Source organism: Rhinichthys klamathensis, unplaced genomic scaffold, assembly GCF_029890125.1.
Source record: "Rhinichthys klamathensis goyatoka isolate OS25496 unplaced genomic scaffold, OSU_Roscu_1.1 h1tg000256l_1, whole genome shotgun sequence".
Classification (NCBI taxonomy): domain Eukaryota; kingdom Metazoa; phylum Chordata; class Actinopteri; order Cypriniformes; family Leuciscidae; genus Rhinichthys; species Rhinichthys klamathensis.
This window is the reverse complement of record NW_026606778.1, coordinates 1,484,415-1,509,269: the sequence shown is the minus strand read 5'-3', so window position 1 is coordinate 1,509,269 and position 24,855 is coordinate 1,484,415. Positions and strand designations below refer to the sequence as shown.

The window sequence follows — 24,855 nt, the reverse complement described above, 5'->3', positions numbered from 1 at the left end:
TATACAGGAGAATTAAAGTATTTTTAATCTTACCATTGCTCCGGTTCGTAGCGCCTACAATTTTTCTCAGAATTGTGAAGACGGCGTAACGTTACTGTTTCCTGTAAATTACAAGACCAAAAAATACACTTTTATAAAGCAACTTACACTTGTTCTTTTGCAAGCCTACTTTTAGCTTGTGCTACTTAAAAAATCTTAGTTTAGATAGCAGTCTTACCGCAATCTTAGGATTGTGCACCCGTCTTCTCTTCCTAGAGTCTTTCTTCTCGTCTGTACTGTCGTCCACCTTCATTTTATAGCTCTATATACTCTCACTGTACGTCAACAATTGTCTCTTTTTTATTTCTCCTAAGGAATTTAAGGAGAAACATAAATTATCCTTAAGCCTAACTGAGACTCACCTTTAAGTCTCCTGAGCTATGTTAGAGCAACGTATTAGCAATAAAATGTTCCTCAGGGGTGTTGCTGCATCACTGGTTATTTCATTGACATTCATTATGTTTACAGCCAATAATAATGACACTTGTACACATCAACTATTGGATGCTAATGGCTCTTGGGTTAATACTGGATTAGTAATAATGGTCATTGATTTCTTCTTTTTTAACTGATCTATAGCGTCATGCTTGAAGGAAATTGACGTCATTAATTCAAACCAGGTACGGCTGTTAGCGTCATATAGTCGCCGCCCCAATGGCCAGAACATTATGATCATATACTGTATCACTATTTATTTCCTTAGGCTATGGTGTTAGTTTTGTGTCATACATACATAATGTAAATGTTATGGCCCCATTTCACAGATAGCACTTAGATTAAGCCAGGATTGGGCCTTAGGTCAATTAGGGCATTTAAGTAGCTTTTATTAACGTGCCTTATAAAAAACATTACTGGTGAGCATCTTGAGACAAAACAATGCCAGTGACATATTTTAAGATATGCCAGTGCAAGTTGCTTTCAGTTAAAACAGCTCAAACATGCATTTTAGTCTAGGACTAGCCTTGTCTGTGAAACCGGGGGTATATGTGATCGTAATTACGTGTTTGTCAACTCACAGACCCCTTGCAGCAATTTCTTTCCAGCTTTCCATCTGCAGATGCACAATTCTGGTCTAATTAGACACAGCAGTGAACCTCGCATCTGAGAACCCCTCTGGTATTTAGCTTTGATTATGACGCGTTTGATTGAGAAATGGGCTGTGCAAAACTAACCCCATTTACTTCTGGAGTTTAATTGAGCCAGTGAGTGTCTTTAACCAATACATTCAAAATCTCAGGAGGTAACACATCTGAAATGATGGACAATATCTCCAAGAGAGTAGCAACTGGTGATGGAGACGGGAAATGAAGCAGAACATGGAATTCTTTCCACTTGCTTTGTTTAATGGACAACGTCTGATATTTCTCATCATGATATTTATGAGCATCAATGACAAAAATGTTGCAGTGTACTCGTTAGAATCCATTAATTGATTGCGTCTCTCCTCCTTTTATCTGATCAGAATATGGAAAAGAAGCTAACATAATTGAAGCTGTATTAAAATATGAAGAAAGAACACATTAAAGCTTATGGATACTGAGTGCCTGCGCCAGATTCTGTGCAAAAACACGATTCCACATAAAAGCCATAAAATAGATCTGATCCATCTCAGCCCATAGAATCGGAGACAGATCTGATGCTGCTTTTGTTCTGTAAATTAAAATAAAATGCAGCAGCAAAACACTGAAACATTGCTGTTGTAATTGGTATATATTGAATTATTTATAAATTATAATTAGATAAATTTATTTGTAATTTCATATTTTCATTCATCATTTCTAAGAGAGACCATATCGGAACGAAAAATACGACAGTTTTAAAATAAGAAATAAAGCAACACTGAGATATAAAGTCATATTGCAAGATATAAAGTCTCAGTGAGAAATAAACTATGCGTGACATTGTGCTGTTTAATGTCGCAATTTTGAGAAATAAAGTCACAATTATGAGAAATAGTTGCAATTGTGAGAGATAAAATCATATTGCGAGAAATAAAGATTCAAATGCGACAAATAAAGTTTCAATCATGAGCTGTAAAGTGTAGGCTACTGTGCCAAATAAAGTTGCAATTATGAAAAATCAAGTCAGAATTACAATAAATAAAGGTGCAATTCTGTGATATAAAATAACATTGTGATTGAGATTTATAAAGTCTGATCTGTGAAAAAATATGAAGTCACAATTATCAGACATAAAATCGCAATTCACTTTTTTCATTTGTTAATTTTCTTTTTTTACTCTGAAGCAGAAACAGGCTTTCATGTTTCAATAATGTCATATTTAAAACATTCATTTATTTATACCACTCTAAAAACACAGGGTTAAAAACAACACAATTTGGGTAAATATAGGACAGAAATTGTTGGGCTAATTTTACCCAGCAAATTTGGTTGTTTATTTAACCCAACAATAATGGGTTGATTTTATTATTTCATTTTAACTATAATACTCGCTTATTTTTACTTCATACATGAATGAGTGATTACAGATTAAAGTTAAATCATCTAAACTTTTGTAAAATACTCCACACAACCACTGGTCAAGTAGGCTATAACTTATTGGCCAATTACCGTGGCGTAACTATCGGTAAGCAGGGTACGCGGTTGCTTACGGGCCCGGACCAATCAGGGGCCCGCTTGACTGGAAGATATTGATTGACAGCCGGGGCCCCCTATCGCATATTACTACTTTTAGTTTGATCGCATTTTACTTTATCACGATTTTGTTTTAAATAAATAATGACAACAACATATTTTACAGATCATTAAATACATGTGTGAAACGAACAATCATGGATTTTGGTGTAATTTGTTTTGAGCTGGGACTGGGGAATCCCCGGGTCGGCTGTTTAACGTTACACGCGCGCGCCACTTCATGCGTTTTCTCAGATCGGATAGCTACTGATTTATCAAAACGATTCCATTTACAGCTGGTCACATAAATGTGTTTTTGCAAAACAGATATAAATCCGATCTTCAATTTCCGCGCTATATGCAGATTTAATAGAGTTCACGTCACCGAAAGCAACAGATAAGCTGCATTTTGATCATCAGCTAAAATGTCTAAATCGTAGACCGCAATTAGAGAGAGCGGCAACAGTACTGGTAAGATCATTTCGTTTCTTTACTTTTAATGAAGATGATTGTGTGTTAAGCGAGCGTCTGCGACTTACTTTCACTTTGATTTGCGATAGTTTGTGCGTTGGCTTGATGAATAGATGCTCATCTGCGGTGATGCGTGTTGTTGCAGAAGCGTCGTCATATCTGACTATGACATATAGCCTATAACGCTCTCACACGTTTATTTTTTTAGCATTTTTAGAGGAGTAAAATTGACATATGTGGTTTCAACAACCAGATGTATTTACACTTGTCCAGTGTCGTCTGGAATGCGGCCCAGACCACCTCCTGAAGTGGTTTGAGCGAACGGATTCAAATCCGTCTCGAATGCGTTTCGAAGGGAATTTACACCTGGTCTTTTCACGATCGGATAGCTATACGATCACAGAAAAAGCATGAAGTGGCCAGGTGTAAACAGTTCCTTGCGTATTGCTTGCAAAAGCCTACTCGTGGACATTGCGTCATCACGTGTTGTAGTAGGGGGCCCGCCTTGATAATCTTGCATAAGGGCCCGGTGTTGGCTCGTTACGCCACTGTATTATATTTTAGCCTAAGAATATTTTATTCCGTTTTTTTTTAATATGTAGGCTATACAATATTTCCTACATTTAAACTCATTCAACAAACATTAGAAGTAAAAAATAAACATTTAAATGTAACTTACGTGTAATCGACCCGTCTCTGTTATCCCGTTTCCACCGTAACGACCTGCCTGTGTCTCGTGCCGGAGATGGTATCGGCTTCGGCGGGGGAACTGCTAACTTCACACCGCCGCCTAGCGTTTCACTCGTCATAGCCGAAATGTGACTGACACCATAACTTGCCCGTAAACAAACAGTGAGCAGCTCTGAGGACACATTTAACATTCAAAGTATTAAGATTTAGTATAGGCCTATCTTTATTACTAATAAAATAATTTATTTTATGCAAGGCGCCAGGCGTTTCCATTGATCACGAGGAAAGACTGACTCGTCGGTTTAGATGACTCACACATCGCATCCCTGTATGTTGCATTGCATACAATTAAATGTTTTACAACACAGTAGGCTACAGTTTTATAAATAAAATAAAACGTAGCCTACACAAACCTGTATTTTACCGAAGAAATGCCAGTTCGATGTCACTGAGAACTACTCTCTCATCTCCTGAAGAAGATGCAAAAAGCCCGCGATAAACAACTCAACCGCTGGGTTGTTACGTTTGACCCAGAAGCGAGGTAACCAAGACGCTGAAAAAATAACCCCCAAACACAGGCTAAACCCAGGATTTTTTTAGAGTGCAATTGTAATTTCATGTATGCCTCCTCTGTGCAGCATTAAACAATTTTAAATTACTCTTACTTTGGTATGTGGCACTCCGAAAAGATATGAAACGCTGACATTCTGTAAATAGAGCACTATTTTCTGTTCAAAACAGAAAAGCTTTCTTATGATATAAAAAGCATAGTTTCTCAAACTGCACCAATTTCCTCCCACTTAGTCAATGAGAGATTGTTCTTTCCTTTGGGTATATGAGATAATTCCAAAGGTCAGGAGTTAAATCACTGTGTCTATCTTGGTTAAGTCTTTTTTATTACATAATTGAGTTGGTTAATTACATTTTGAAGGCCTGCCAAGCTCTGCATCCCACATGTATGTATAGGTCTGTTAAAACTGCAGTGAGATTAAGAACTTCTGGGGCACTTGAGGTGCACAGAAAAACGTGTCCTGGTAATCTAAATTCAAATGAGAAACTTCAACAAGAATAAATAACTGCTGAAGAGAATTACTGTAGTTGCAACAAACAATCTTCACTTGAAATATCACCTCTAAACAATGCTGCACCCTGGCCAGAATCCATTTAGGTGCGTCATCTTGTAGTTCCCGAGAAGAGAAAAAAAAACTAAATTAGCTAAAGGGGGTGGTGAAAATCAATATCTAGTTCATTCTCCCCTACATAAAGTTGTGTAATTCACTCACACTCTGTCTGTTGCTTGTACAGTGACCAAATTCAATAAAACTCACTCAAGGGGTGACAATCGATTCTCAGTGACTTACACCTTTGCTTTTGTTCCTGGTGACACCTTCAGTACAAGTGTAATGCAGGTGAAATTGATTTATCTTGAAGTTGCTTTTGAAGCAACTAAACAACTGATGGTTTGGCGGGTAGCATGTCAGGCCACCTGTCAATGCTGAAATGTACATTCTCATCTGTACTTTATTTGCTTGAGCAGGAAGCCACAGAATAAGTTTATTATTCTTAAAGCGCTTAAATGCTGAAGCTTTATAGTCCTTTCTATTGTTTGGAATAATGTGGTGACTAAGACTGCTTAACCAGCATGCATCACAGCAGCTCAAATCCTCCTCTTCTCCATTCTGCTCCCATTACGCCACAAGCACTAATTCTAGCTTCAATTACTACAGATGATGAGTTTTGCTAATGAACATGCAAATGCTAAGTCTGTCTCAAATACAATCAAAAAGTACCTTTAAATATAGTTTGTTAACATCACACATGATACATTTTTACATCTAAATCAAGTTTAGATTATGTGAGGGATAAAGTACATTCAGACAGTCTTTTTTTTTTTTTAAATAATCTTTGCAATAATCACCTTTTGACTGTACATTATTCTGCTCATTACTTGCCAAATAAACAAATAATTTAAACTCAGTTCAATATTTAATGATCAATTTATTTTATTAAATGAATGTTTCTAAAGCATCCATAAAGAAAATAGTCCATTAAAACTTATTAAACAAAGTCGCCCAGCAACCAACTAAACACTGTGACAATATAACAACATTAATTTATAATTAACTGATTAATCTGGAATCAAGTTACTTTTTATATGGACTAGGTAACATATTTAGCTCTAATGTGACATTCTAAGCTCAGGGAGTCTTATTTCAGTTCTTCTAACGATGCTTTCATTTTCTAACTGGGGACTCCTGAGCTTCTAGCCATATTTCAAAGTGTTTATGCTCACCAATACCATTCTAAAGTTGAGTCCGAAACTTTAAGTTAATACTTTTATTCAGCAAGGATGCATTAAATGTCACAACTGGTGGTTGTAGATAGGCACACGACGATGAAGATGAATGTCAAAGTAAAGTTTTTAATAGATAATCCAAAAGGCAAACACAGATCAAGGCAGGAATAGCATACATCGAGACCGGACAAAACTCAAATGAAACACAAGGACTTAAATACACAGATCAAACAATGTAACTAATGATGAACAGCTGAACAGAATGACTAAATCAAATTAATAACTATGGTGACAAACTAAGTCGGTAAAACGGCAAACAAAGTCCAAACAACATAGAACCCTGACAGTACGCCCTGTCCCGAAAAGGAGCGGACTCGCGCCGACAGAGGAAGGAGGAGACTCTGGTGGAGGACGGGAAACCAGGAGGAGTGAAGACTGAGAAAACCAAGGTGGTGTAGATAGTGGGTGGAGCCAGGGAGAAGTCCGGAGCAGGGGAAGCCAGGTGGAATCCCAGAGTCCAGCCAGGATGGAGATCCACCGCGGCGTCGAAGGAGGGAGGAGCCATGGTGGGGATTTCCTTGGCGACGACTGACAATGAGCTGATGGTGGTGAAGAGCCGGTGTTCCGGTGCAACACCGTAGGCTTCGGAGGCCGTGACGAAGCTGTAGTGACGACCCCCCGAGGTGGAACCGGGGTACCGGAGGGCTGAGGTTGAACTGGAGCAACTGAGGTCTGGGGCAAACCCGGAGGTAGGTCGGAGCCAGATGGAGCCGTAGGGATGGAGAGACAGAGCACAGCTGATGTCTCGTAGGTCCGTGGCGTAGTCATGTCGACGTCTACCCGAGGCGGAGCCAGCAGGCTGAGGGAGCCCGGTGGAGCAGAGGGGGCGAGACGCGAAGGTAGAGGAGTCAGGGCGACGGGCTGAGGTGGAGTGACGGGATCAGCGGCTGGAGGCGGAGCAAGGGGATCCACTCGCCCAGGGGTAGGTGGCTCACAGAAGACCCGAGGTGGATCCATTTCACTGTGAGGAGGCTGAGGAGGAACAGTGGGGTTGACGGGAGACACCAGTCTGGGTAGAAGGACTGGCTGAGGTTTTGAGAGGAGGTGGGAGAGGGAGGCTGCGGGATCCATAGATTTGAATATGAAGAGTCTGATTCGGGTGGGATCAGGGAATCATCCTCTCCAAAGTAAACACAACAGTCTGCGGTGGGCTCAGGCTCCGTGTCCATCTCACATGGTGGTGTCTGGCTGGACTCTGGGTTGGGAGTGGTGCTGGTGTCCTCTTTAAGGCTGACGACAAAATCCAGTCCATTTTGCACCAGCACCCACTCCACATAGGTAGGGACGTCCTCATGGGGATCGTTCGCTGGCAGGCATGCCTTCGCCTGCTCACTCAAGCTGGCATGGAAAAAGATGCCGTACGAGTCAGCGTCATAGTACGTAAGGCAGGACAGATCTAAAAGGTCCTGGGTATAATCCACCTGCGAATGGTCTATCTGCTCCAGCCATGGTGAGCGGGAAAATGAAAGACAAAAATACTAAATAGAATTTTTTTAAAAGCCATACAAAATCTTTTCTGGGTCCAGTCTTCTGTCACAACTGGTGGTTGTAGATTTGGTGGTTGCACATGACGATGAAGATTAATGTCAAAGTAAAGTTTTTAATAGATAATCCAAAAGGGAAACACAGACAAGAAGATCTACAAGTATACATAAACAAGACCAGACAAAACTCAAATGAAACACATGGACTTACACAGGTCAAACAAGGTAACTAATGACTAATAGCTGAACAGAATGACAAAGTCAAATTAGTAACTATGGTGACAAACTAAGACGGAAAACGGCAAACAAAGTCCAAACAACATAAACCCTGACTTAAATTGATCAAGTATGTCACCTTCATTTATATAGTGCTTTAAACTATACAGATTATAATAAACAGGAAAATAACAGAATCAATTATAAAAATTCAAGTGGCAGTGAAGACTTGTATATGTTATAAATATTTTTGTTTCAAGTAAATGCTGTTCTTTTGAACTTCCTATTCATCAAAGAATCCTGAAAAAAAAGTTTTCCACAAAAATATTAGGCAGCACAACTGTTCAACATTGATAATAAGCAATGTTTCTTAAAGGGATAGTTCACCCAAAAATGAAAATTCTGTCAGTAATTACTCACCCTCATGTTGTTCCAACCCCGTAAGACTTTCGTTCATCTTCGGAACACAAATTAAGATATTTTTGATGAAATCTGAGAGCTGGATCACTTCTCCATAGGCTTCTTAAGGGATCGAAACTGGCCGGCCCAAAAGTTATGAAAGACATCGTTAAATTAGTCCGAGTGACTACAGTGGCTCAATCTTAAGTTTATCAAGCGACGAGAATATTAGGTTGCACGTCACACGTAGGCTCAGTATTGGCCGACGCTGGTCATGTGTGTGATGCGTGACTTACAACCTAGAAGCTTTGCGTAGATTTACTACGTGAAATATCACGGCCTTACAGAGTAGTTGAATAAAGTCGTTCTTTTTGTTTGTTTTTTGCGCACAAAAAGTATTCTCGTCGCTTGATAAACTTAAGATTGAGCCACTGTAGTGGCATGAGGGTGAGTAATTACTGACAGAATTTTCATTTTTGGGTGAACTAACCCTTTAAGAACCAAATCAGCATTTTAGAATGATTTCTGAAGGATCATGTGACAATGAAGACTGGAGAAATGATGCTGAAAATTCAGCTTTGATCACAGGAATTAATGCTATTTTAAAATTTATTAAAATAGAAACCAGTTATTTTAAATTGTAATACTATTTAACAATATTACTGTTTTTACTGTATTTTTATCAAATAAATGCAGCCTTGAACTTCTTTCAAAAACATAAAACAAATCTTACAGACACCACCCAAACTTTTAAACGTTGTATAATTCTGAAGTTATTCAGGCTATTTTTATTACAGTTGGTTTTTGATTTTGAGTTTATTAGATTTGAGTCACAAAATTTAGTGCTAATAATGCTTGAACAATCAGAAGAATTCCAGGAAAGTCTTTTACACGTTAAACTAATGTATACACACATACTGTTGTGCCAAGTTTTGCTTCTGTAACTTATTTTCTCTCTCGCACCATCATCTCTTTTCTCTACAGATTGCACTTCAGCTGTTCTCACACTCCGTGATGAAGACTCCACTGTGGACGCTACTGTTGCTTGGACTGTGTAACCCAGCATGGTGTGACTGCCAGAAGGATTGCCTCTTCTGCAGCCAAAAACTGCTTAATGAATATGCCTTCAACAATTTGGTAATTCCCTACAGTGGCCATCACTTCCCATACGAAAGAATATCACAAATGAGATCTCTAAAATGTCTCTCCTAGACAGCAATGAGATTAAATGGAAAGCATTTGGAGAATTTTGCACTGATTTTTTTTTTTCAGGAAAAAAACCCCCCTCAATGATCTCAAATATATCATGGTCTAGAGTTTCAATGTCATAGATTATTGTGCTTACATACAATACAAACATCTGTGATCAGAGATTTAATGAGCTCAAATTGTATTCTTCCTATTACATGTTTCCAAAACCATCAATACACCCAACCATACACATTAATTTTTTATAGCTTGGCAATAATTGTCTCGTTTGTTTCTATTTCATTTTTTTCTTCAAATGAGAAATGTACAAAGTTGATCCCCAAATAAGACACAATTATTTATCATGCATTTTTGTCAAACAGACAACACAACAGAAGAAAAAAATCCCATAAACTTACATTAAACGATTTATCCAAGCCATATCTAGTAACCGGAATATCAAAGACTCTGTTATGTTGACAGTGACACGACTCCACATAGAAACCACTCAAAACACCCTAGAAACCACATATAAGTACTAAAGCACCTTAGGAACCACCCAAAAATAAGAAGCATGTTTCTTCTGAATATGTAAAAGTATTGTTTTCTTTGTTACTCCCGAGTTCCAGATCTTCTACAGCTTCGTTTATCTTATTTAATTTGTCTGTACTGTTCAAGATCTGTGGCCTCAACTGTATCGAATTTCCCCGAGACTCGTCATTAGTTGACATAATTATAATGATCATAACAGCGGAATGTGGTTGTGCACTGCAGCTGATTATAGCTCCGAGGAGAGGAGGACACACTCTCTGATTCATGTCAATAAGACGCATTTGCGGGGGCAGAAGTGCTAATTTGGTTAAAGATGGACCTTTGACTCAAAACAGCTGGGGTGATTCAGTTATCTTGTTGTGTAATTAAGTAGAAACACAATAACATCATTTGGCAAGGCTGCTTACGGAAACTGATTGGCCTGAGTAGCTCTCCATCGTTACGGCTCTCCCTGAGGTGTTTTTATTCATTTTCAGCATGAATGACCGACCATATTCTTCTCTCCCTCTTTCTGGTCACTAACAAACTCCCTCGAAGCCAGACTTTTAATTCGAATAGGTTAATTGATTGCACCGGATTACATGAAAAAGACTTGGCGCTCCTCCCACTTTAATATGCGAGGGTCGTGACTCGTGACCATAGCATAGCCATAGATAGACATAGACTGTAAAAAAAGGTCGTGACTCGTGACTTTAGTTCCTCAGAACACCAGTTTAGCTGACTGGGAGATCACCTTAAAGGGATAGTTCACCCAAAAATGAAAATTTTGTCATTACTTAGGCTACTCACCCTCAAGAATGAGTTTCTTGCTTCTGTTGAGCACAAAAGAAGATATTTTAAAGAATTTTGGTAACCAGACAGTTGACGGCACCCATTGGCTGCGTCCGAAAACTTCGGCAACGACTTTGCAGGCAGCGTCTGTGCACGAAGGTAGCCTAGCCTACCTCACGAAACTGATTTCGGACAGACAGACTTCTGAGGCAATGTAACGGTTTAATGATCTACGGCAAATAGAGTGAGCTTTAGTGAAAACTAAGTGAATATTTATTTGACTACAATAGTAATTTCTCACTAGAAATGACATCATAAGTGGAAAACGTTTATCAAAAATGTACAGTTACACACATATTGACCACCAGCCGCAACTTTCAGATGCCATCTTTATTTTTCTAGTTCAACTGTCACAGAATGGAAAGCACAGGATTGTGGGATATCAAAGGCAGCAAAGGATACATAGATGCTGCCTTCAAAAATCGATCAAATGAAGGTACCTCAGGAGACAGGAAGTGAAACTAACATAGCATTCGGACGTGCCTTGATGCCTTCCGACCTTGAAATGCGTCCTCCGAAGGCAGCATTTATCAGTTTTCGGATGCAGCCATGGACTTCCATGGTTTTGTTTTTCCTACTATAGGCCTATAAGTCAATGGCTACCGTCAACGTCAACTGTTTATTACCAGCATTCTTCAAAATATCTTCTTTTGTGTTCAACAGAAGAAAGAAACTCAACTTGAGGGTGAGTAAGTAATGACACAATTTTCATTTTTGGGTGAACTGTCCCTTTAAATCAGCTAAGACCAGTCAATGGATAAATTGTGTTAAAAAATAACTTTACAGAAATTCTTCACATCTGAGTGTGTCTGTATTATTAAAGTATATTGATGTTGGAACGTGTGTTTGTGTGTGTCTTCATTCAGGTGTGTCTGGTAGAGTGTCATGGTAAACTTTCTCCAGGCGACACCTGGGAGATGTGTCGCAGGACCATTGTGGAGCAGAAACAAAAAGCTTCATTATCGGTTGGAGGTGCCATGCTGAAAAGAGCAGATGAAGAGGTGGACACCTCTCTGCCTGTGGACCAAGATGATGGGGAGCTTTCTGAAACCCTCCAGAGGTTTGACCACATAACAAGGGCTTTGGAAATGGATGATCAGGACAGAGATATGCAGCTCAGTAAAAAATACAACTTCCTGCAACTACAGTCGGCACAGCAATCTGAGGAAGAGCGAGATGGAGACAACGAGATGGAAGGTGACGAGGAAGAAAAAGCTGCCATCCACCTAATCAAACGCTTTGGAGGCTTCCTCAAAAACAAGTATGGCTACAGGAAGTTCATGGATCCTGGCAGGTCTTTGCAAAAGAGATATGGGGGTTTCATAGGCGTCCGCAAATCCGCTCGCAAATGGAACAACCAGAAGCGTTTTAGTGAGTTCCTCAAGCAGTATTTGGGCATGAGTACTCGAGCTAGCGAGTTTAATAGTATGTCTGCTGATGTCACCCAACAGAATGAGTAAACTTTGATCTTCGAAGCGAATAAAATTACCCAGCAAACCATTTGTTATGCTCATTCGAAAGATATCATGCAGTGTTCTCCTAAAACACAAAAAGCTCTCATAGTGCCACAGGGTTAGATGTACATTTACTCATTAAAGCATCTAATCTGTGTCAAACAAAGCTAACAATAATTAATATTAGCTTGAAGTTTGAAGAAAACTCTTCAGATTCAATTCGAGACATCTAAAGATTGCATATGATTGGTATGAAGGCCCCTGTAGTTTAATTATACATTGTACAAAGACCATTTAAAAACGTTACTAGATTCAAATCCATCTCCTCTACAACACTGCCACCTATTGGTCAATGAAAATTAAGGCGGGATTTCGGGTGAACTAGGCACAAAATAGAACGATTAAAGGAATAGTTCACCAAATATGAAAAAAAAAATTGTCACGATGACACACTCAATATTATGTTGTTTTTGAGCTCCGAAATCACCATTAAAATCTAATGAACCTATGAGAAACAGATTTTAAGTACGTTTTTAATTATCACTATCACCTAATTTTTGCTTTCAAATCTCAAATGAAACCAATCTCACTCACGAACCAATTATGTTTGGGAAGTGATAACAGATTAATTGTCTGTTCTTAGCATTAAATATATTAGGCTTTATTACTTTATATGGGCTGTATAAATAACAAATTTGCTTTCAACCAAAAAAACATCCTGATCTGAGCGTAATGTGAATCCTATGACAATAAGGGGAGGAAAGTAAGCATGAAGATCCAGCCCTAACCCCACTCATAAACATAAGCATCACTCGGCTTAAACAGTACAAATGTGAATGTGCCAATTAATTCGAACTAGCCACCAATTTGCCAAAACATAAAATAGTTACAAATTGCCATGAGATTGTATTGGGAAAATAGGAGATTGAGCAATCTGTTTAACATCTCCTTTAGTGTTTTAAGGAAGAAAGAAAATAAAATGGGTTCTGAATGATATGAGCATGAGTAATTGATGATAGAACTGTCATTTTTGGGTAAACTATCCCTCTAAGGGGATTAAGGAAAGCTAATCTGTGTTTACTGTCTCCCCAACAAAACAAAAAAATAAAGCCAGATTCCAGCAAAGACTCATCACTGTAATATGCCAATACAAACATAACAAATTCTGTCATGCACAGTTTGCTTCCTCATCAAAGAATGGGAAAAGCAAAAGCTTTCATTTTATTATTTTTTTAAGCTGTCGAAGTTTATTTGAATTTGTGCATATGAAATGATGTATTTTATGCAAACATTGCTGAGTCATGCTTTTCCCTTTATTCCGAAGATAAAAATCAGATGTTCACTACATGAACTGTACATAGTAAAACTGAACTGTCAATAAAATAGTTTACTATTTTCTGTGGCTTGTCATGCAGCAAATGATTGTGTCCTGAAGTATTTTATTCATCTTAATTTCAGTCTAAGACAATGTAATATTTTCTACATGTTCACCTTATTGCAAACTGAAAGCACCCCACCTTTTCATTCTCAAATATTAAAATGCAACACTTGCTGTTGGGTCATACATGTTTGCACAAAAGTTTATTTAAAAAAGTCATGAACCAACATAAGATTCATGAAAAGAAATTTTACTTTTACCTACTATACAGATCGCAGACAGTTCAAGACGTTTCATAAAAGGAAATACTTTGGAAGTACTTTACAAAAATGTACAAAAATATTGTTCTCCGTGAGGTTAATTGAATGTCTTTCAGACTAGGATGTTCTTACACAGCTATGACACTGACTGTTGGAAATGCATAAGACTTCCGGAGATCTTCAGGATAAGGTACATTCAGTTTTAATGATGTCAAAGCATCAAGCTTTGCAAAAAATAGAGTTGAGCTATATAAAAACAAAAAGGATGACACATTGAAGTGTTATTCGAAATAAGAAAATATTTGGACCCAGTATTAAGAATATGAACCAATCAAACTCATAAATGGTCAACAGATATATTTCACATTATTTTGCAGAGATGTCTACGATGTATTATCTTGCTGAGATTTTCTTTGGCAAGAACACAGACCAAACAAACGAACAGCAAGTGAGCGGACTGGGGCGAGAAGCACAAAAGTAACTGAATAAATTGTATCAGATCATGCATGTTTACACAAATACTTCCTTAATAATGACATGACAGAAAAGTGAACCGTCTCATTTCACAGAAGTATATAACCTGTGACATATACACCGATAATGACATGACACACGATTTAACACATTGCAGATATCAAAATCGTAATACAAAATCCTGTTTCCTTCCTATTTCCTTTTCAAAAGTTTGTATTACAAAATTTTACACTGGAAATCGAAGAAAGAAACTGCATATCAGCAGGTAAACATGGCATACATGAACATAAACGTTATATGATACTGAAACATTTACTCTGCCTTCTTGTTAATCTACAACTGACGGTAAGCTGCCAATTTTGCCCCTGAAAGCATCGGACTGCAGTAAAGACCTCTCTCCCGTCTCATTTCAGCAATTAAGTTGGAATGATAAATTAACTTTCCATCCGTGTCTGATGACAACAATGTTTAAACCACATTAAACAACATGCATATACATTACGTATATGGCTGCTTACTGCATGTAAAAGGAAGGTAACACTTCATCAGTTCTTGATATGATATAAGATGCAGGAAGACTGCAGGAGTTGTGGGGCAGAGGCTGTCCTTTTTTGTTTTTTTCATTTTTCCAGCACCAACATGGCTCTTTAGCACATTTAATAAAACGCAAAACACGTATTCGTGATAAAAAGTAGAAAAAGTTAAGTCACAAAGGTGCTCTTTTGGTTTCTTCCAACCACAGTTCCAGATCAGTTCCCCTCTTGTGAGTCTCTGTGAGGTTAGTGTTCCGTTTCCAATCTCAAGAAGGATTCAGTCGAGGAATCGCTGACAGGCCTTTTTCCAGCGGCAGGCGGTGCACCACTGGTCTCGGTGTTCAATGCCGTACACTTTACGGCATTTCTTGGCTTCGCCCCGAATCCTCCTGTTAGTAGAAAATAAATTCAGAGTTCAATTTGACATCTAATCTAAATGCAACAGAACTAATGAAAAGGCTATTCACAACACAGTTTACTATGTGAATTATACTACTGTTTAAGATTGGGGTCAGTAAGATTTTTTTTTTTAATGAAATTAATACAAGGTTTTTTTCAGCAATGATGCATTAAACTGATAAAAGTGACAGCTAAGACTTTTACATTGTTACAAAAGATTTTCATTTCAAATAAATGTTGTTCTTTCAAACTTTCTAGTCAAAGAATTATGAGTATCACGATTTAAAAAAAGAAAAGAAAAATTAAGCAGCACAACTGCTTTCAACATTCATAATAAAAAGCAATGTTTACCACCAAATCAGCATATTAGAATGATTTCTGAAGGATCATGTGACACTGAAGACTGGAGTAATGATGCTGAACATTCAGCTTTGCATCACAGGAATAAATTACATTTCAAAATATATTAAATCAGAAAAATAATACTTCTGAATATCACTGTTTTACAGTATTTTTGATCAAATAATTGCAGCTTTGTTGATCACAAGAGAATTTCAAAAACATTTTTAAAAAATCTTACCGACAGCAAACTTTTGAACAATAGTGTGTTTATTAAATATTTGGCTGAAAAATAATATCAGGATTTTATATTAAAATACTAAGAAGTTATTGGTTACTATTATTTTCCCCTGCACACCCAACCGTGGTTACGTCAACAGAAAAGTACAGGTACAGAGAAAAGGTATGAAATCAAGCCTTTTTTTTCCTTCAGTATTTTAATTTGTACCTATTGGCCAATAGGGCTAAACAGCGTCTGATTTCAATGGCAATTTTTTGTTGTTGATCAAACTAACTATAAATGAAGATGGACTAAAAGAGACTGAACAATCTAATCTCACCTGGAAGTGCAATGGTTTCTTGGAGGTGAAACACTGGCAGGATGTGGCCTGAAGGTGGCGGTGTTATTCTGGAGCCACTGTTCACCAACACTAACTGAACGACGGCGGAATGGTGAGGCCTGGGGACGAGAGAGAGAGAGAGAGAGAGAGAGAGAGAGAGAGACCACCATTAGTCACAGAATGACGCACTTTTATATTACAGCTGCAAACACTACTTCGCGGTACAAACAATGCATTAGTGCAGTAAAACTGTGAAAAAATATGCAATTAGAAATGTTTCATTTCAAAGAAATATTGTTGATAAAAAAGTTTGACTGTTATAAACCAGAAAGATCAAAATTCGCATATCACAATATGTTTACATGATTTTTCAACCTAGTGACAAGCCTGCGTTTAGACAAAGAGAACACATTGGCCTGAACTCCACTAGATGGCACTGCAATACCATCAGCATCTCTTGTGGGCGGAACAAAGGACACACAAACAACATGGGCATGTCACTCCCATTTCCAGTGCGAAAACACAACGTACTTGAGACCATGTGGTGCTTTGTATATTCTGAAAGCCTCAGAGAAAACATTCATGGATAAACAATCCATTACCTATAAATATTCACAGTGAAAAAGCCTCTTTAAAGACATCTTTTTTTTTGTGACCTTGTAGATGATAATGGAATCAGTTAAAGAGTGTGTAGTTTTGCTGTTTGAGCCTGAAAAAGGTCTGCAATGTTACAAAGCACAAAGTCACTCCAAAGGGAGTTCAGCAAGCGCTTTCTGAACCCCCTGAAATGCCTCGGTTGTAGTCTTGAGTTCTCGACTGGGATCAAACACGTCAAAATGGCCCTGTTTAAACCTGGTATTAAGATGTGTTTTGGTTGTTCGGATCACAAGTGGACGATGCTAAATACAGGTGTAAACGGGGTCTTAAACGTTTTGAGCTTGTCCACTTTCATCCACTTCCAGAGGTAGTCGAAAGCGGTAGTGGACAAAAGAGACAGATTAAATCACCAGGTGTAAACGGGAATGTGTCTCCCTCGTATACTTGTGATCTGATCGAAGAAAATGCATCTTAATACTCCGGTTTAAGGCATGCGCAAAAAAAGAGGCAAGACCTGATTGAGTTGTGTTAGTAGTGTGTTGAAACTCGCAGTCATGGCAAGGGGCGTGACATTTCCAAAACACGCTGAAGCGCTTGACCAATCACAACACACTGGTCCAGCCGACCAATCAGAGCACATTGTGCTTTACGGAAGGAGGGGCTTCATAGAGTTTGGAACTAAACAGGAGTGCATTTCCCGAAACCATCATTAGCCAACTATGGTCGCAATTTCCGTGGTCACCAACATAGTTCAACGATTTGGCGTTTCTCTAAACCATAGTTCCAACGAACATTCGCAAACAACATCGCAATCTTACGTGGTTGGAACTACAGCTCTCAAACTGTAGTTAGAAGCATAGTTGTGAGAGATATGAGACCGCTGCGTCTCACAGGTGTCATTCATTATCACTCGCGCCGTCCTCTGACGTCCCTCGTCCTGCTCGCCACAGCCAACTAACTAGACATTTTGTGTGAAATGAATTTCAAACTCTTTTGACAGCTAGCCTTGTAGACGGAAGAGTGATTTCTCTGATGTTTGCGCTGTTCTGGATTAGTGGGAGTGGCTTGCGGAGCTGTGCAATGTGGTGCATTGCGGGAGTTGTTGTCTTAAATACAAATGTGCCATAAAGTTATTTTCGGTCTTTTCTCGGTCAAGAGGGCACCAAATTCAAAAATTCTTTTACATTTCAACTACATATATGACCCACTTTCAATAAAGATTAATGTTGAAATGGGTGGAGTGACCCTTTAATAGAAATAAATAAATCTCACCTGTTTGCTCTGGTGAACTGTGAGAGGTGGAGTCCAATGACAGGACACAGGAACAGAAACTGGTTTACACGGAGTCACAACCGGAACGGGTGGATGAGCCTAAAGAATCAACATCAACATATTAAACAATCGTCCACGTTTCTTAATTTAGGACAACATGCAAACAGCGACACCAATCAGATCTCTGATGCCACTAAAAGCCCTCAAGGGAAACACTGTGTTCAATTACATCACAACAATGTAAAGCATCTCACCTGGTAAGAGTGCTCAGTATGGACCTGCCAGGAGCTGCTCGGGGCCGACTGGCTGAGCGGGCTGGGATGGAGCATCTCCGGGCTGGAGGGAGAAGGGGGCCTGTGCCGGCTGGGACTGCATGGGGAAGCACAGGAGGGCCGGGGGCCAGCAGGGGGAGATGTCTGCTCCAAGTCCTGATAGACTTCAGTGTAGTAGAAGTCTTCTTCTCTTTGCGAGTGCTCATCACTTTGTCTGCAGAAAACATAACACAAAGTGTGTTTACAATCTAAACGTCCCAGATTGCTGCTTTCATTGGCTAGACACTTCTGGGAGACGTTTGGCGATTGTGATGCTTACCCAAGATGAGAATTTCGGATGTGACGTTTGATGCCTACTACTGAGGTCAGTATTTTTCCACATTTTGGCCACAAGCACCGATATGCTACTTTTACTGAGTTCTACAGGGTGAAAAACAACACAAACAAGACAATTAATCTACACACTCCATAAAACTAACACCTCATATATTATACAGTATATGAATTCGGTTTACAATGTACCTTGCGTTTTCTTGGCGTTGGCTCATTAAACAACATTTGGTCCAGTTCCATGTCCAGGCCTTCATCAACGAGAGGGGCGCTCTTGTCCATCTCTGCGATGGGTGGGGATGGGGCGGGGCTTCCGTTTCCATGGTCGCAGCTCCAATATCCACCATCAGACAGTTCGCCACCACCATTTTCCATTCCACACAAAGCTAATACAAACAGAATAGGTGACGGAGTTATGCTTCATCATTAAATCCCTTTTCCTAAAGTCAAATTCAAGCACTTTTCAAGCATTTCTAAGCTTTTCCAGCACCTTACAAAGTCTGTGCTAAATTACATGTTTACATACATGTACGTACTTCCATCACATTAAATCAGAAGTTATTGTGCGATAAAAAAAAACCTGATTGCATTTGTTATAGCATTCTACAGAAGAGTGACAAATTAAAAGAAAACAAGTTTCATTGTTCAAAATGTCTGTAAGTAGACTTGGCATCCTACATAACCTGGATGAGTCGATATAAAACACTATATTAAAATTCAAGAATTTCCAGCACCTCTACGAACCCTGTTCTAAATGCTAGAAGAACACATTGAAAAAATATAGAAATATTATAAAAATAATTAATATTAATACAAAATGTCATACAGTACATAATATAATATTAAATTACTACCGTTCAAAAGTTTGGGGTCAGTAGAATTTTATATATGAGCAAGGATGCATTAAATATGCAAAATAATTATTTTGAACCTTCTATTATTCATAAAGGAATACAGAACAAAAATATATAACAGTTTCCACAAAAATATTAAGCAGCATAACTGTTTTCAACATGAGAGCAGCACATCACAGGAATAAATTACATTTTCAAATATGTTAAAATAGAAGTTATTTTAAATTATAATCATATTTCACAATATTACTGTTTTTACTGTAATTTTGATCAAATAAATGCAGCCTTGGTAAGCATAAGAGACCTGTCAAAAACATTTTAAAATTCTCTATTTTCTTCTTCTCCCAGAAGTCTCAGTTTAGGCAGTAGGACCTTATTTAATCCTTCAGAAGTCATAAACAATTATGATGATTATGCAATCCTGTACTAGTGTAAGATTTTGTTCCACTACATTTTGTTCCACTAGCGAAAACTGCACGTGCAGTTGTTAAGGATTTCTTCTTGGTGACTAACACCTATCTCAGCAAGCGCTGAGTAATCTCAGCTGGTTTATACCAGATTTGTACACTGTGCCATTGCTTTGGTAAAGCATTTATGAATGTGTAAGGTTCAACTAACCTGGAGCTACGCTCCCCGGAGTTGCGTGTTGGATGACTGGACTGCACGACAGACTTGTAAGCACCATTGCAGCCATGATCTCATCCATGTCCACTGTCACTGGATTCCTGCAGTGTTGAAGTAGAGTTATAAGGGAGTGCTCGTCATTCAAAAAGTCAACATTCATCATTCTGAGACCAATAACAAGCCATACCTTCTTGGCACATCAATGGACGAGGAGACTGAGGAGTTAGGACTGGACGTGGGGTTTGTCCATACATCTTCCAGCTTGCGATGAACGTGCTGGTTAAGCTGGGGCAGGAAGATAGACACCTCATTGTCCACGTGGTTATGCTGTTCGACCACACCTCCACATTCTTGTCCTCCGCAGTGCACATACACCTGAAACGTATCAGGAAAAACACCATGAAGTGGCTGCGTGCTCCAGTGTTGACATTGTGTAGTGCATCTCACTCAGAATACCAGTCATATTTTGATTTAATCTACAACAACAAAGACATTCATGCTTACCTTCTGTCCAGGGTAAAGCTTGCTTCTGTGAAGCCCACTTTCCAGGCATCCATGGGGCCCTGTTTCTGTCAGGCCATCCGCTGAGGAGCCACACAACAGGGTGCCCAGTGGGGAACGCTTCCCAAGCCTGGTTTTCGGTACCATTTTCAGTTCCTCGAACCTTGAATCTTCTCAACTGCTTTGACGAACTCCTGATGGAGATTCAGCAGCGCAATTCAGACGACGGACAGGAAGCTGATAAGAGGAAACAAACAAATGATTAATGTAGTTCTGGTCACTCAGCACATCTTATTGCCAGAAAGAGAGCCTGATGTTTTGCCCTCATTTTACTGTGTATATATCAGGAATAGGCCAAAAAAATGATCTCAGTTTAGACACCCTGCTCTCTAGATATCAGTATCATTGAAAATGGAAAAAGCCATAACGGTCAACCACTAGTTTTAACAAAGCAAAATAAAATATTTATGACATATCTAAATGTGTAAAGTTATAGTATAACTAGATATATTAACCTTGCCATTTACAAATTCAAGAAATAAACAAAAAGACAAGTTACTGGTATATATTTACAAAATATTTATATTAATCTCCACAATGCTGTCACCTGTTGAATCTGATCAGTGAAATCAGCATGAGTCACCATCCTTACGTGAAACATCCGGCAACTAAGTGTCAAACAATTAAGACATCACAGGACGAATGATGCAAAATTCAAAGTTTACGTGCAACTGTGCAGAATGACTATGAGTCATTGTCAGCACATAATGAACCATGCAAAAACTACTTTAACTGACGCAAGACATTAAAACGGTTATGGTCATGCTAGCCTTCGTAACCTCAGAATGTTCACCCAAGAGTTTGGGGCACAGAGGAATTGGTAATTACTACATAACCATTATTACCAGCTGCAGTCCGGTATTAAGTTTCCTCCGTTCCAGTAAAAGGTGATTCAGAGTAACTGCAACTGATTGAACCAAAAGACTCCCTTGGTCGCCAAATACTACATATTTGGCAGCATGGGAGCGGCTTGTATTATTCTTATTTTATTATTTATAATATGTACAAAGCTAATACAAACAGAATAATAGAGGTGAATGAGAAGATAAGCTTCATCAAAAAATGTAAATCTCCTGTAAACCAATGGATAAGTGTCTAGCTAGATGCAAATATATATATATAAATATATAACAACGGAGCAGAAAATACTGTGCAAATCATTAATATCATACAATATTACTTAGTATACATAGTGTTTTGACGTCTACTTGACATGTCAATGTGTTGCACAATATGCAGCGGTTAGATATAATGTGCAATATAGGCTACAACGACAGATGTGAAGGATAAAAATGTCTGCTGCTTGTATTTTTGCGTCTAATAATAACTTATTTATTCTAAAATTAGAAATTTGTGAGAAACTAAATTCATTTTTTTTTAAAGTTTCCTTTCGAAAATCTGTTAAAAATAGCAGTTTAATTATAACTAGGTGATTATATAAGTTGGAGAATATAGTATGATGTAATTGTTTTGGTACATGGATGTTCGGTATATTCAGAATTATTGATGAAAAATCCGATTTAACCGGTTCCTTCAATCACTTTCGTGCAAAGAACCGGTTCAAAAAACGATTTGGATGTCCGATTACGTCATATCGTAATTACGTCATCGCGTGTTCCCCGACACACCGGCGTGGCATATTACATGTTTCCAAAACATTCCAAAGAAGCCATAGGCACATACTCGCATAGGGCCGTTTATTACGGTTTTATATTATTAAGTGCTTACTGTGATTTAATGTATCCGAGTTCATTTTGTTGCAGCCATGATTCAGCTCAACTTAAAATAAATTTATACCTATAACTTTGCTTTGAAACAATCTCAGGCTGATCAAGTTTTTACAGGTTTTAATAAATTTGATTATTTTAGTAAACCAGCTCTCTCGTATTAACTGTCAGCACTCAGCAATCAAGTCATGAACGTTTCATTTATTTCTGCTGTTCGACTATTAAAACAACTCGAATCGAACATGACATTCAGACGGATTCATTAACGTCCAGTTAAAAATTAATTGAAGAGATCCAACTCAAAAGAGCCGTTCATTCAAGAATCGGACAGCTTGTTCAGAATCAGAAAATGAATGACAACGCGTGAGTCTCCACATGCTCGCACTCGCAGCCTCGTTGCAGAAGCGACGCGACGAGAACGCGCAGCAGGAGCAGATTATCCATCTAGTATTCATTGAAAGCGTTAAACGCAGTTTTTGCGAAACTGATCAGAATGCAGCAGCTGGACAGTTAATCTCTTCAAATGCTAAAAAGTTCGTTTTTGCAGATTATAAACCCGAATTAATGAACCAACTGACTTTTTTTCAATTGTGCTGGGATTTTTATATTTTATATCAAATGGAAAAGTTTACAGTTGTGTAGATTTTGAATCCGTATAGAACAACTAAAATAATATTTCTGCTAAAACGAAGCACATCGTCGCACAAACAAGACATACGTATCAAACATGATCATCCAAAAGCTTTTCACGCGAATTAACTGAAATAATGTACGAACCTTAATACTAACCTTACCTGCTATGTACTAACCTTAACAACGTAGTCTTGTCTGAGAAACACAGCGCAACAATAAGAAAAAAACACATTAAAACAGAGAAAACTTTCAATGAACACACGTACCTTTGCCAAATTTCAACACACCCCCTTCCCACAAGGCTCGCTCTGACCGGCTGTAACTTGAAAATGTCTTTTTTCAGAGACCAGAACGGGTTGTGTTTAGGTATTCAAAACCCCGGCCTGGATCTTTACAGTTACTGTAACAGTATCTGTTTGATAAAGCACCAAGGCCGTAAGAACACCACTATTAAAGCAGTCTATTCTCATCAACAGTGTTCGCTTTACATGACAAAGATGAGGTGATCTTCTGTTTGATTTTGTTTTAATCCGTATTGCTTCCGTCTTCACAGAGGTGAGCCGTATCAGAGTAATCCTGTGCCGGGTTTTCACCCAAGCGCCTTCTAGCGGGCTTCTGCTCTTGTAGTAAACAACCTGACCACGTGGTAGGGATGTCGACGCTCATTGGCTAAGCAGCGCTTTCCAAGACACACGCCCTACAATTCCAACTTGTTTACGCAGAAGTTGAGGAAGGGTCAAGAAACACAATGGATGGACACACATATGACACTGTATTTCATGCTACACCACTTTTATTACATCTCCGTGGCTTTGCATTACTACAGTAAAATGCATTTAAACAGGAATGCAAATGGGTGCATTGTTGCTCACTGTGCAAATAATGATTTGAAATTTGGATTCCAGCACATTTTATATGCGTGTATGCTTTTTATTGCATAACACGAATTGTGCATTAAAATGGCACTCATTTAGCTGTCATATGTGTGTGTCTGAATCGTGCAGTATTTGTTTCTTTGCATATGGGAACATCGTGTACCTTGTAACTTTTGGCTGACAGATGTTGCACTGTATGCATTGCCCGTACAGAATTAACCGTCTAACCTCGTCGGGTCATCTTTGACTTGTTTTCAGGAAACAATACGCTATAGATATATCCTTTATAAATTATGACAGTTGATTAAAATGCAAAGATTTAGTCAGAGCTGTCGTCATGTTATTTAACATCTCACACACATTGTGATTTATTTTCAAATGTTTTCCATAATTTATCTTTTTGATCACAATACGCTTTGGAACCAGAAACACACATATCTTATGATAGGTCTCACATCCTAAACGAATCGATGAATTGTAATGGTTTACAATGAGAGGGTTAATAAGGTGTCAGTCTATTTGTTCAACTAACAGCAGGCGTGTTATCTTTAAATGCACAAAAAACATCTTAAGTTCAGTAACTGTGTTTTCTTTTTCTTCTTTTTTAGTAGCCGTTTTCTAAAGGGGAGGGCATGAAAGGGTTACATAATTCGAGTTTTCCCCGTCCGCTGGCATCACCGCCGCACGCCATTGGTCGATCGCTGTGACTCGCCTCCCCACGCGCTGCGCTCGTGAACCAGCCGAGGCCAATAAACGCTTTACGTGAGAGAGCGCACGTCCCTCATCGTGCCAGAACCCGCCAGAACATTCAAGAACCTGCATTCTGCACGTCGGCCACAGATCCGCGTGCGCTC

The 24,855-nt window shown here is 38.7% G+C and overlaps 2 protein-coding genes across 3 annotated transcripts in view; one reads left to right on the top strand and one right to left on the bottom strand.

The window, feature by feature from the left end:
* pnoca (prepronociceptin a) overlaps positions 1 to 12,666 on the top strand; it is a 28,511-nt gene extending 15,845 nt beyond the window's left edge. Inside the window, exons 2-3 of the mRNA XM_056267174.1 lie at positions 9,285 to 9,425; positions 11,726 to 12,666. Of these exons, the coding sequence (XP_056123149.1) occupies positions 9,303 to 9,425; positions 11,726 to 12,319 (717 nt within the window). The 5' untranslated portion in view covers positions 9,285 to 9,302 and the 3' untranslated portion in view covers positions 12,320 to 12,666. The remainder of the gene's footprint in view (positions 1 to 9,284; positions 9,426 to 11,725) is intronic.
* Positions 12,667 to 14,893: 2,227 nt separating this feature from the next.
* Positions 14,894 to 23,690, bottom strand: znf395a (zinc finger protein 395a). Of its 2 annotated transcripts, none has more exons than XM_056267172.1 (10): positions 23,393 to 23,690; positions 20,710 to 20,943; positions 20,393 to 20,580; positions 20,200 to 20,306; positions 18,920 to 19,113; positions 18,717 to 18,817; positions 18,380 to 18,611; positions 18,126 to 18,224; positions 16,257 to 16,375; positions 14,894 to 15,347 (listed from the first exon to the last, which is right to left on the bottom strand). In XM_056267172.1, the coding sequence occupies exons 2-10, from the start codon at positions 20,851 to 20,853 to the stop codon at positions 15,236 to 15,238; spliced, it is 1,296 nt and encodes a 431-aa protein (XP_056123147.1). In that variant the 5' UTR covers positions 20,854 to 20,943; positions 23,393 to 23,690; the 3' UTR covers positions 14,894 to 15,235. The 2 variants fall into 2 exon arrangements, with proteins under 2 accessions (XP_056123147.1, XP_056123148.1); XM_056267173.1 differs by lacking the exon at positions 23,393 to 23,690 and adding an exon at positions 23,303 to 23,377.
* Positions 23,691 to 24,855: the final 1,165 nt, after the last annotated feature.